At 40.2% G+C, this 12,254-nt stretch overlaps 1 protein-coding gene across 2 annotated transcripts in view; it reads right to left on the bottom strand.

The window, feature by feature from the left end:
• The window catches only part of CTR9 (CTR9 homolog, Paf1/RNA polymerase II complex component), a 29,289-nt gene that overhangs the window by 15,953 nt on the left and 1,082 nt on the right, over window positions 1-12,254 (bottom strand). The window contains exons 2-8 of one of the 2 annotated variants that reach the window (XM_006017679.3): window positions 6,848-6,946; window positions 5,310-5,549; window positions 4,663-4,780; window positions 3,927-4,016; window positions 2,451-2,599; window positions 729-836; window positions 93-200 (exon numbers count right to left, since the gene is read on the bottom strand). In XM_006017679.3, the coding sequence (XP_006017741.1) occupies window positions 93-200; window positions 729-836; window positions 2,451-2,599; window positions 3,927-4,016; window positions 4,663-4,780; window positions 5,310-5,549; window positions 6,848-6,946 (912 nt within the window). Of the gene's footprint in view, window positions 1-92; window positions 201-728; window positions 837-2,450; window positions 2,600-3,926; window positions 4,017-4,662; window positions 4,781-5,309; window positions 5,550-6,847; window positions 6,947-12,254 lie in introns of those variants that run through there. The other variant, XM_025196722.1, reaches the window with a different exon arrangement.

Here is a 12,254-nt window from a genome sequence, read left to right as displayed (position 1 = left end):
ATTACTTTATTTTGTATTTAAATTACTTGAATTCATTGAATATCAAAAATCCTAAATGTAACATAGAAGAGGACTTTTTAAAGTTATCATACCTGTACATGAAAAGATCTAGCCAGCTGGTAGCAACTCTCTGCCTGCATAGCTTCAACTTCCGTATTATGGAAAGCATGAAGAGCCAAGTGTTGTACCTTTCCATAATCCTGAATAAGGAAAATAAGACTCAGTTTGAAGGGATAGGGGAGGAAATCAATTCCCGTTTATGTAGACGTTTAAGTTTCCCAGAAACAAAAAGGACAGACAAGTTAAAAAGTACTTTTACTATGTTAAAAACAACATATATTTCATTTTAGGAGTTTACTATCCTTTTCTCTATGCCAGTTTTAAAAACAGGCAATAGCTAACTGCCTTTAGGAACATGGGTTGTGTTTAATTTAAAGAAGCAACTCATTTTTGTGCCTTTCTTGAGAAAAAACTAATAACGAACTTGAAAGTTAAAAACTTCATGCTTGCCTGTCTACAACAACAAATTTATTCTTTGCAACTTTGGACCTTTCCAAAGTCAAAGGATATTTAAAATATGATTTTTTTTAACATGTGTACTTTAATACCTTACAAAATGCAGGTAAAGTAAATATTAAGTAATTATACAAGGCAGAAGTGGGAATGTATTCATGACAGCAGAACAGTTGCTGTTTAAAAGGTTATGAAGTATTCTGTAACACACTTACCTTTTTGAAGAAGAAGTGATTAGCCAAGTGGTTCAACACCATTGGGTTACTGGGATCAATTGTGTAAGCTCTAGAGAGGAGCTGGACACCATTTTTGATGGAATCAGCCTAGATGAAACATTGACAGATCTCAACACCACATCTGAACAAGTATTTTTCTCATTATAACATCTTTAGAACCATACTTTCAAAAGTCAGCAAAAGGTTATGCAGTTAGAATCTCTTCCTGGGATTTATAATATTTGAAAGCACCTTTTTGAAAGTTCATCAGGCTTTGCAAACTTTTTTTTTTTTTTTTGAAGTAAGAACACAAAACAGAACCCTATAGAGTGGAATTATTTCAATATATTGGTTATATTAACAACCTTCTGCTGATACTGAGTGGTACCCTGGCAGCACCCCTGAAAGGATCTCAAGACAGCCCAGGGTGCCACAAAAACCTAGCTGAGAATCACTAGTTTAGGGAAACCATAACAAAAACATTAGTATTTGTATTTTTAAAGCTCTGTCATGGGACTACACTTAAATTTAAATGTTAATTAGAACCAAAAGATATCCACTTGCTTGGTAAATGGAGTGTACCATAAAAATAGTGCTTGGACTATGCTCCAGTGTTCTACCAAACTTAGCTATTTCTGGCATGGCATAAGATGCAGTTGTAACAGCCCAGCTTATGTAAACTGGAATAAACTACACCACTATAGATTTAAATCAACCCAAAAGAAATACTTTAAATTGCATTACAAAAACCAAAACTCGACTGACAAGAATCAACCAACATGTATACTGCAGAGTCTGCACTGGTTCACCTTCAGAGAGATGTTACCATGTTATTTTTGACATTGAAAACTAAGAACCAGGTCACCTTTTTCTATATTGACTAAATAATACATGATAAAAGAAGGTACATCAGACCAAATTTCTATAATACAATTCACACCATAACTCTGCTGAGGATGGCAGAGAAGGGAGAATTTTAAGCTGACAGCTGACCAGGTGTTCATGTCCACAACTGGCATCCAGACTTAAATTTGACAGTTAATAAGATATTACAAGTAGATCTTTTATTTGTTATAAAAAGCTATTCAGATTCCCAGAAACTACCAATGTTATGTCCTAAATATATTCACCTGAGGGACTCTCTCAACATGACACTGTGTACCAACTACTGAAAAGCCAGTACTAGACTCCTTCATTATACAAATGGTGAAGAGGGCTGTTGGTGGGATGCCTGCTTGTGGACACCTTAATCACCATGAGGCTGAGGTACCCTGGAATTTGCAGACTTTCAGAGCATTCTACAGGGACTGTTTAATATATCACTTTCACAGAGTTCAGCATGGCTCTAGTAATGACTGACATGTTCCAGTGTATTCAGAGTCAATGCCCACGAAACAAGGCAAACTGACTAAAATTTGTCCTTAGTTCGTTAATTTTAGACAGCTGGCAACGTAGTGAGCACATGTATGCAGCTGCCTGCTGTCATAAGCCAAAAGAAAATATTTAACAAACCACTATACTTTTTCCTATAGTATTTAGTGGACATATTACATCTGGAAGTTGACCAAAACATATTAATCCCCGCTGATTATTTAATAATTTAATTTGTGCTGCTTGTATTCTTATTCAGACTTGCAATTGCATTTCACAGTGATGTTGACTGAAGTAATTCAGTGATTGTGCAAATATACATTTTCAAGCCTTCTCCCAGGTTACACTCACCTCTTTGTTATTGAGTTCCAAAACAGCCAGTCCAACCAAAGCCCCTACACATTTTGAGTTGAGCTCTAGAGCCCTGCTGAATGCCAGACGAGCTTTTTCCAGCTTATTCAATTTCACAAAGCAGTGGCCCATACCTAACCGAACCTCAGCTAGAAAAGAAGAGCAAGTCACTCAAAATATCAAACTCTTTACATACATACTTGTTACTCTGAACTGATGGTGAAGTGGGATCCTTACTTTTTAAAATTCTATGGGGGACACTGATTCAGACTCTATTCAGAGACAGCCTTGTGCATTAATGACCTCAATAGTGTGGTATGGCCTCAAGTCCTACTGCACTTTCTGCATTTATACCTTTAGTTGTTTCAGATAACATTTTTCACATTTTATGAAAATGTTAACTTAAAAAGTAGTTATCAGTATAGCGTGCTGTGTATTTATAATTACTTTTAAATTTATTTCATTTTAGTTTACAGTTATTTTTAGAAAGAAATGCATTATAAAATTGTCAGGAGGAAAAGTTGATAGTCTGACCAGCTACATAGATAACAGCTGGTACTTTTGGCACTTTAGAAAATGTAGATGGTTTAGAACTGTGGGATAAGCCAATTAGGTGTTTCTTCGCAAACAATTATCAGTGAAAGGATTAATAAGTGAGGCTTAAGTCCAATTAATTTTGATTTTCATAAACAATTAAGTTAGTTAATTTGGAAAAGTGCATACCACAGTACTATCTTTTCAAGCTCCCTGTACACTATGAATTAAGAGGTAATTTTATTTACATTCATTCTGATTCCTTTGTAAGTATAAGTGCTAAATACAAACTAAGCAAAAGTTTGTAAAAAAGGAAGAAATTCTTAGGCTAATGCATGGCTGCAGAAACACAAAATCCAAAAGGGACCTGTTAGAGACAGTGGCAGAGCAATCTGCATGCACATATTGAATCATGCAAAATGTTTAAGAACACTTGCTCCTATGCTAAGAGAATGTAACACTTTCAAGTACCTGTTTAATTTCTAACTGCATGAACTACTAATGTTTTTTTTCCTGGTTTATCCAGAATTTTAGTAATTAAAAAAAAAATCTATGATCCAATGGACACTAGTATTTGTGGGCTTTGAGATCTTTGCTAACTCTGAAGCAAAAGCCTCTTCTTATATTCAGTTTTGGAAGACCTGCGAGTACCTCCCAAACTTCCCATTCAAAAAGTTGGTCCTAGTTGGTCAGCTTCTTTGGACAACCTGTTTTTATTTTTGTATCAGCTCTTTAAAAAATCATTAATCAATCAAAAATTCATAGAGCAGAAAGCTGATCTGTTCTATAAAAGTTCCATTTTTGCAGTTCACAACTGTAAAAGAATGCATCTATAAGGCTACCTTTTCTAGTACCTGAAATCATCATATAGACTTATTTAAGGCCTGAACAACTTAATAAGGCTCCTTCTACCTTCAATGGAAAAGATATTCTACTTCTTACCTGGGCAGCCAGGATTCGTTCGCAGTGCTTTCTTATAGTAGGCAAGGGCTCCTCTATAATCTTTCTTGTTGAATGAAATGCATGCTTTACCTGTTACAAAAACAGTTTCAGAAGATAATAAACATTATCTGCTGAAGTTGTGCCACACTGCCCTTTTCAGTAGCTGCTGCTGTAATTAATGGAATTAAGGGAAGTCATATATATAGTCAGGAAAATCCCTGCAATGACAAACCTGAGTCTCAATTTCAAAAAAATAAAATTAACACAGGACAAGTTTACTTTTTCCTAGTTTTATTTTTACTTGAATTCTATCCTTTCTTTCCTGGTTCAAAGGAAAGAGATTTACTGTCTGATGGAATTCAAAACCCTAAAGCCTCTCTCTAGAACAGCAACTGACAAAAGGTATTAACATTTGTTGACCTTTCACCACTGAGGGTATTCTACCCTTTTACACAGATCCATTGATGTCAATAGGAACAATGACTGGCACAGCAGACAAAGGCACAGGAGTATTTAACAGAGAACTGGTTCACCAGAAAGCCTTACGGTGGCTTTTCCTACCTGTAAGCACTTCCTGAATTGATCTTCCAGAATATTTTGTACACTTTTGCTAAGCAGAGATGGGATTGGGCCTTCATTACCAAAAGTTCACTTCTGTACTTACAAGAACTAATATAGAACCTGAACATGACTGGAGAGTCTAATGTTTTTACATAGATGATCATAAAATTCTTACCAAGAAGGGCTGGAATATTATTTGGAGATTGGTTGAGCACAAAGTGAAACTGTGCATCAGCTTGGTCCATTTTATCACCCTCTAGCAGACAAAAGCAAGCTCTTCCCAACAAGTGGTTCTAGATGAATGAGAAATCGATATCAAAAGATTTTTTTTACTACATTTTATACCAACCACTTTAAAGGAAATTATTAAAAAGTACTAACTTTCCATTCAAAACCTTATTTTTATGACGATTTTCCCCCTGGAATTCCAACAATTAAAGATTGCAGGTTTCCACAAATCATTCCTACAAATTACACGTAGCCAAGTCTATTTTTGTAATGTTTTTTAGTACATATTTAGGAGTAGCCGGGCCTGATTACATTATTAATCCCAAACCAAGAGCACTCTTTTTGATACTGATACACAAAAGTGTCAATTTTACTTGAATGCTTACAAAGTTAGCAGTGCAATTCACATGAATGGAATTGTAAAGTCTGTTCATGAGCAACTGTCCTCCCTTCAGTGATGCAATAATTATAAATTTGCTTTCTTTAAAGAAAAAAAAAAAATTACCTGTACTTAATGAAATTTATAGCAAGTTACAAAATAAGTTTAATAAAACAATTAACAGATATGATTCTTCATATAAACAAACTTTTTACCTGATCATACATGATTATTTTGTCAGCCATTGTATATAGCAAGGTCGCTTGTGTAATGAGCTCCTTCTTGTTATCTTTATTCTTTTCTTTCCGAGCTTGCTGTACATAGTATGCTGCGAGGGTATCCAAGCATGTCATCTGATCTTTTTCATGGTCTCTATAATCCAAATTACCATCTATACGTGCAGCTTCCAATAGTTTCACAAAGTCTTCCGTTTTGCCTTGCTTGTAGTATTCCAACTATAAACACAAAATTTTACAGTCTCATTCCATCAAAATTTATAGTCATTCTATCATATTTTTCCAGTTTAACTGCAGAGATCCACTTACATACCAATACAATACATTAAGTATTTTATAGCTACTTTGTACTAAAAAAGGTACATACAATATCTATCCAATATTGCATAGATAAAAATTTAGTGGTAGCCCAACTGGCAACCTACAGTTGTTCTGTAATTATCTGAACATGATTCATTAATGGAAACGGGCTGTACATTAGGAAAGGAATAGCAATCAAACATCCAACTGAGGATATTTCAGGACAGTTCAGTTCTAACCAAAACGTAACATCTGTTTAGACAAAGTTGTCATACGATATCAAAAGCATTAACATCAAACAAGATTTGAAACATTCAAAATTTAAACCATATAAAATCCTGGGTAGCATAAGCAAATCTGTTTACGGAAAAAAAAGAAAAACAACATGAGCAGCAATAACTTTTCTTAATGAAAAATGATACAGGGACATGGTTGACTACATAAACATAGAACAAGCTATATTTATGAACTGGATTGCCAGACAGGATACATCATCTTAACTAGGTAGAATCCACATACATTTGGAAAACATCTGAAATTTAGGGAAAACATAAGAACTGCTCTTTACAAAGCAACTGTCAGGACCAGTTCATCTTAAAATTCTATGTTGGTACTGCTTTGCACACCAGCAGACTTTATGGCAACTTCTTTCCTCCACTCATACACTCATTTATCTCATGAATCTTATGGAAATTACTTAGATCACCCTTAAGCCTGTATAATTTGCTCATATTCATGTAACAAAAAATCTATCTACTATCCTATGTGAATGAAATCCTCCCTCACTTGTGTTCATAAACAAGTAGCTGTTTATTTTATATTCACAAAGTAACAATTCTCTTTTTCTCCCTTCTCAAAGTATTTTAATTCATTAATTTGTAATTTTCTTTTTTTCGTCCCAGTTCACCATTCTTTTATTAGAATAATGCCTAGTACTCTACCACTGGATTCCAAGCTTTTTACCAAAGAATTAAAAATCAACCTGATAAAATGCACAATTTTTTAAGACGACAGTAAAAAATGATGCTAAAGAGCATCACCTCATGGAGAAACTGAGTTCTAGAGTCTTTAGCTATATTACTAATTGTGATATAACAAGTTAGGAGTATTAAGCCCAGAGTTCAATGTCCTTTAAGATGAAATTTCAAGTCCCACTTCAAAACTGAATCTCCTTCTACTACCAAATGTAACACAGTAGAAATTGTTTTTAAACTGACCGCTAAGGCAATCCATATGTGCAGCTGGGTATGTTCTTGTTTCAGGATACTTATAACTTCATCCCCCTCCGGTAACTGATCGAAGTCAAGCTCAATGACCTGAAAATAGCAAAAATAATTAATCTTACTAGGTATTCATAACTTATACTATTGACTTCAAATAAAACTTAAATGGTAAATATTAAATTAAAAAAATATTGACATGAGACGAAACAAATAATGTGTTTTAAGAGTACACCAGAAGTTAGATTAGACAACCTAGAAGAATCTGGATGTTTCCTTTACAGCAGGGGTTTTCAACCTTTTTTTTTAAACAAGTGTACCCCTTCTGTCTCAGTTTCAGCTCATGTACCCCTTTAATATTAAAATTATTTGGGAGGGGCTAAGCATGTGCCCCCCAGCAGGCAAGTCTGTGGGGGAGGGGAAAGGGCCATGGGGGGGGGCCAGATCAAGGCCCTCATGGTGAGCGAGGGAGTAGGGCACAGATAGGGGTAGGGGTGAATGGGCCCCTGGCAGCTCGTCCAGGGGCGCTCTTGCTGCTGCGCACACACTGGTGGAGGACCCAATCTGTACGTGACGTGGAGGCGGCTGCCAGTGCGCTGACTGTGTGTGATGCTGCAGCTGCCCTGGAGTGGTGCGACACCACATGCGTCCCACCACCAGGAGGTCAGGGGGTGTGGCGCAGCCCGGTGGCGGTAAGCACATGGCTTCGCACTGCTCCCAGGGCAGCGACGTGCAAAGCCCAGTGGCAGCCACCTCCACCCTGTGCACAGATTGGTGGGGGGGCATGTGCTCCCCAGGCCTCCACCAGGGTGCATGCAGCCCCTGCCCCTGTCTGTGCCCTCCCTCCCTCCATGCCCCCTACAACCTTTTTAAGTATCCCTAGGGTTACGCATAACCCTGGTTGACAACCACTTCTTTAGAGACTTCTCTCTTCTAGGGCTGTGTAGCAAATATACCATATTTACTCGAATACAAGATGACCCTGAATATAAGACAGCTCCCCAATAATAAGATTCTATATATGGAAAATGTATACATTTTAGGGGTGCACCAATATATTGGTCCATATTGTATCAGCACTGATAAAAGGAAAATTGACATTATCCACAATTGGCTTTTTGTGGCAAATGTGGCCAACAGGTTACCAATAAGGGTCACATGTGCCTTCTGGATTTGTATGTGGGGAGAAGGCAGGCTGCCCACTGCCAGCACAGTCGGGAGCTGCATCAGCTTCTTCCTGGCAGGGCGGGGACTAGGTCAGGGCTGTGCACTAGGCAGGTGGGGGAGGCACTGGGAGCAGGGGCTATGACAAATTTGGGGCCCCCGCCACTCACCCTGAGCACAGCCCCTGCCCAGCCCCCCACCCAAAAAGAGGCCAGCGCAGCCCCCGACTCCAAGCTCACAGCGGGCAGCCTGCTTTTGCCACGCACACAAATCCAGGGGGCACAAGTCCTCCATGCCTCCCCAGGGGGTGCATGCAGAGATGGGAGCTGACCCCCTGGCTCCCTGGACAAGCTGCCCACAGGTCCATCCCACACCCTGCTCCACCTGAGGTAGGCAGTGCCTGTCCCTGCCCCGCTCCTTCCCTCACTGTGGGGGCCTCAATCTGTCCACCCCATGACACTTCCCTCCCCCACACCCCTCACAGACTTACTGGCCTTGATGTTGCTCTCCAAGCAGTTGGGCTCCATATTGGCTATCAGATCTATATCAGCTGATCTGGCTGGTTAATAATCAGCTATTGGTATCAGCCAAAAAAGTTATCATCAGTGCATCCCTAATACATTTGTTATAATTTTGCAGGTGTAGAATCTAATTATCAGTGTTTTGTCTTGAATTCATCACTTTCCTGCTGCTACAGCACGGAAAATAGTGGCAGGGGACAGGAGGTCAGATGGCTCCCTTACCCTCTGCCCTCTCCTTGCTCCCCCTTACTGTCAGACACTACTCAGGCTGTTCCCTCCCCAAGCACAATGTGGAAGAGGAGGGCAGAAACTGCAGAGGGGAACAGGAGACTGGTGCGGTTCTGACTCTGGTCCCAACCCTGACTGCTGAAAATTTCAGCACAGGTACTTATATATAGTACAAATTGTGCATAGTATTGGTCCAAAGCCAAAAGGCTCATGACTTATTATATAGTTCATTGTGTTGGGCCTCACCAGAGACAACACCATTTCAAGCCATGACGACCCCATAGCTCAGCACTGTTGAGTATGTGTGCATACTCCAGGTACCATTCCCTACCCCCTCCCTCCACCCAAGGATCCATGTGCTAATTAAAGGGTGGGCAAAATATGGCCTGCGGGCCAGATCCAGCCATTCTATCTGGCCTGTGGGACCCCCCCAAAAATTTATAAAATTAATATTTATCTGCCCCTGGCTGCCTGTCAAAGATGACAAGGCACCAGGGGCAGTAGGACCCAGGGGGAGCTAACAACAGGACCCAGCAGCCACAGCAGCAAGGCTTGCCTGGCCCTACCACAACCCCAGCATGGGACCCTTCTGGCATGGGACCCTGGGGCTGTTCCTGCCTCCATCCACCAGAAAGGGAAATTCAGATAAGAAGGGGGGAGGCATCCACACCCACCCACCCACATGCTCCCCTACCCCACATACAAAACACACCCCACGCCTATCCACCCCACCACAAACCCCACACCACACCCTACGTACCCACACACCCACAATCCTATACCCATACCCTCCATAATATACAAGAGTAAGACTTAATTTTAATCTATTATACAATCACCTCTATGTACACTACACAAACACATGTAAGTCAGGACAAAAATATTAAAAAAAAAAAAAATCAAATTAATGAATGCTGTAGTAGATGTTTGATTTTTAGAATATAATTTGGTTTTTGGTTTTTTTAATTCTGAGATGGCAAACCCCTTTGCTGAAAGGAGTATTTCTGGGGGCAAGGGGAGAGATGTCGGGTGGCAAAGATCAGAGATTAGGGGGTAGGACTTCTGGTCCCAAGATGGCAACTGGGGGCAGGGCACATGACAGGGGGCGGGGCTACCCTTGTGGCCCTTGACAGCTTGCCAAAACTCAGTTAGCGGCCCTCCACCCAAAATAATTGCCCGCTCCTGTGCTATTTAGTCCTTCACTTGTGATTGGAATTAAGTGTTCTTGTCATGAGTCCTGGAACCCTCCAAAAATGTATATGCAGATAAGGTATAAGACAGCCTGGTCCATCTCCACATCATAGAGGGCCAGAGGCAACCAGCTGAGAGAAGGGGTGACCGTGCCTCTCAACTACATAAAAATGAAGAAATGGAAATCATTGGAGATGGGGGCGAGAAAGAGGCACAGCTCAGTTGTGAGTGAAGAAGTCAAAATGTATTTGATGTAGTACTTCAGCATGACTTTTAAAAAGTTAGCACTGAGGGGGACAGAACACAATGAGCAATCTATCTTATTCAGATGGGCTGCACTAACCTAGCCTTGTAAAAGGAAACCCTCATTCAAGTGAAGTGTTTTATGGGCAAATTCAGCATGAATTCCCATTAATTCAGCATGGGCTACATTTAACAAATGAACAGAAGTCTGATTATGATCCCACTTGAAAAGGATCAACACTTGTAATAATCTAATGTGGAAAAAGCCTCACTGAAGTAAGCGTGAAGCGTAATCATTGGACTGGATGTGGAAATGATGTAAAGAAAACATATTTACCGAAAAATGATTAATAAACAGAGATACAATCCTGCTGCCTTCAAAATTACTCAGGTACTTTAGTCAGAAGCAAACCAAGATTTTAAAGCTATAAGCATTTTGGTCATCTAATTGGACCTTTGCTTACTAAACACTGTAGAGTGCCACCAGAAGTTTCTTTATCAAGCCCAGAACTTCTACTTAAGATACAGAATCCTTTTATGAAAGCACCCAGTCTTGATTTAAAAACTTCAAGTGATGAAAAATTCGTTGGATCCATAGGTTATTGCAATAATTCAGGACCTTGGGCCAAATCCACCCTTTGGAGTTGTATGATCTAAGCATTGGTCCCTAGACCACATGGGACATGTGCCAGCCATGGCCCTGTACACTACATTCAATGTTGGGGGCCACAGTGTGGTCTGCATGTGGCATCTGACTAGACTAGCCGTGTGCACTTGCTTTAGCATGCACAGGCAGCCTGGGACCTCATCTAGACCAGCCCTGGAGCCAGTGTGCAGGGCCAGTCTGGCAGGGCACCACATGCAGCCCCAGGCCTCCTGTGCCAAGTACAGTGCTGGATCTGGCCCACATACCATGTGCAGTGAGCCCTACAGCATCAATATCAATCCAGCCCAAGAACCCTGATCTGACTCAGAGCCAGATGAGTTTGACACTCCTGCAATAGTTAATTACCCTCACAGCTGAAAATGTGCGTCTTGCCTCCTGTCTGAATTTGTCTAGCTCTAGGTGCCAACCACTGTATTTTGCTATGCCTTTTTTTGATAGATGAAAGAATACTTAGCTCAAGAAACTTTAGCTGAAGAAATTTAAGGAAGTCTTATTTCTCTGATAACAAAGCCAATGCATACAAAGAGGCAAGCAGGTTAAGTGCAGGTAGAGGGATCAGAGAATATATATGTCACTCATACACTTTTATAGCACTTTTTACTAATTGGTCTACTGAGCAAGCCTTCCAGATGGGGAAAATTAAGGGTGAAGTTACACATTATACTTAGAGCATACTAAGGGTGCTTAAAATGTGAATATCTGAACATCAAAGCTTGTTAACTTGTTCCAAGTACCCTCTGAGCATCTGACAGTTATGCCACTCCAGGCAAGGGTTAAGGCTGGGCCATGCAACTTGTATAAGAATAACTTCAGTCTGCTTCACAGAGATAAAACAAGCAATTTTCAATGCTCCAGCATCCCAGGATGTATCATTCCTGGCTCCACTCATTAGCAGGGCTGGAGCACAACCATCTGGATTCCTGGCCAGCACCCCCAGCTCCCCAGTCTTCTAGCAGCAAGAAACACTATTAACCCTTAACGTTCAACTGCTCACAGCAAGGTCTAACTTTAAAACTGCTTAACACGCCACAGATTTCGGACAGACTACATCTAACTCCAAACTGTTGCGATACATGTCAAAAACATGAGTAACCACAATTCCAAAGCAGTCTTAAGATCTGTTATCACAAGTGAGGCAAAAGCCATTTTAAAGCAAGTGTTCATACACATGACAATGCAGGCAGCAGGGTAGACTTACACCTCACAGACCAACTAAATCAGAGAGGCTACAAGCTTCTGTAAACAGAAGCTCACTCCATCAGCTACAGAAAGCAAACTGGTGCTCGTTTCCAAAGCTGCAGTGGCCACTGGCATGGAAGACAGTACTTTAAAATAGGCAGGAATTTTCCCTAAAGCCCAACTGGTACCGATTTTTTTTTTTTTTTTGGGG

This window comes from Alligator sinensis, unplaced genomic scaffold, assembly GCF_000455745.1.
Source record: "Alligator sinensis unplaced genomic scaffold, ASM45574v1 scaffold755_2, whole genome shotgun sequence".
NCBI classification, from domain to species: Eukaryota; Metazoa; Chordata; order Crocodylia; family Alligatoridae; genus Alligator; species Alligator sinensis.
This window is presented reverse-complemented; position numbering and strand designations above follow the sequence as displayed.